The sequence below is a fragment of the Trachymyrmex septentrionalis genome, unplaced genomic scaffold, assembly GCF_001594115.1.
Source record: "Trachymyrmex septentrionalis isolate Tsep2-gDNA-1 unplaced genomic scaffold, Tsep1.0 scaffold6, whole genome shotgun sequence".
Lineage (NCBI taxonomy): Eukaryota > Metazoa > Arthropoda > Insecta > Hymenoptera > Formicidae > Trachymyrmex > Trachymyrmex septentrionalis.
In genome coordinates this window covers 3,827,473-3,828,640 of record NW_017305778.1, presented here as the reverse complement: position 1 = coordinate 3,828,640, position 1,168 = coordinate 3,827,473, and the positions used below count along the sequence as shown (strand labels likewise).

Sequence of the window (1,168 nt, the reverse complement as noted above, 5' to 3'; positions counted from 1 at the left end):
ACAATAAGGTATTTTGATATTTGTTTTCTCTCGGTTATCACAAATGTCACTATTTCTTCATGTTTAATTTTTTTTATTGCAGACTGATGAGACGAGGGAAGTTTGCCATATGTTGTACACAGTGTGGCCAGATTACGGTGTTCCTCAGTCGGCTAAAGCTTTATTACAATTCTTGTTCTTAGTCAGGCAACAGCAGAGTAAATTACTCGCTAGCAGAGGAGACACATGGGCCGGACATCCTCGAGGACCACCTATAGTCGTACATTGCAGCGCTGGCATCGGAAGAACAGGTAAATAGACGCTTCTTGCAATCAGAATTGTGATCTAGAAATTGGTACTCTTATTTTCCGAGACATAAAAATTTAGACGTGAGATATGCATTAAGTTGACGCATTTTTCCAGGCACATTTTGTACCTTGGACATTTGCATATCGCGACTAGAGGACACTGGAACCGTAGACATACGAGGAACTGTCGAGAAGATTAGAGCACAGAGGGCCTACAGTATTCAAATGCCGGATCAGTACGTCTTTTGCCATCGTGCTTTGGCGGAATATGCGCTTTCCAAAGGGATGCTTAGTGCACAGCATCTCTCCATGTTACCTCCACCGATCGAAGAGGATTCTGATTAAGATAGTAATGAGTTCTGCTATCATATACTGGATTGATGTTCTTCCCTAGTATGCGTGCGTATGTATATATAACTATAAATATGTATACATATACATACATACACACCCATACACACGCTATCCTTAAAATAGCCTATTTCTACCTTAAACGACTGAAAGTTATTTTTTGCTATTGTATCCATCGATGTAACGATTGAACTTCTCGCTATTACGTTAGTCCTAAATTTCCTATGAAGCGGATTGGTTCTTTTTTCAATACCAAATAAACGAACAGGAAATGTTTCATATTCCTGTTCTTTATGCTCTGGCAAATTCTATGTAAAGGTGCATCAAAAGGCACTGATCAAAGATAGATATTTTACTAGTATAAGAATCTGGCACATTGATGGATCTTATTCGACTCTCTCAAACTTAAATTAGAATTTATATTCTTTAAAATTTGAAGCTTAAATTTGAGCTATTACGAAACGAGATTTAATTTCTAAATATTTTAATTTATTATATCTTTTAATATATCCCAATTAATAAATTATAAT

The 1,168-nt window shown here is 36.4% G+C and overlaps 1 protein-coding gene across 1 annotated transcript in view; it reads left to right on the top strand.

Annotated features, from left to right (window-relative positions):
• LOC108752354 (tyrosine-protein phosphatase non-receptor type 9) overlaps positions 1-1,145 on the top strand; it is a 17,360-nt gene extending 16,215 nt beyond the window's left edge. Inside the window, exons 9-10 of the mRNA XM_018493146.1 lie at positions 83-290; positions 403-1,145. Of these exons, the coding sequence (XP_018348648.1) occupies positions 83-290; positions 403-632 (438 nt within the window). The 3' untranslated portion in view covers positions 633-1,145. The remainder of the gene's footprint in view (positions 1-82; positions 291-402) is intronic.
• The last annotated feature ends 23 nt before the right edge of the window (positions 1,146-1,168 follow it).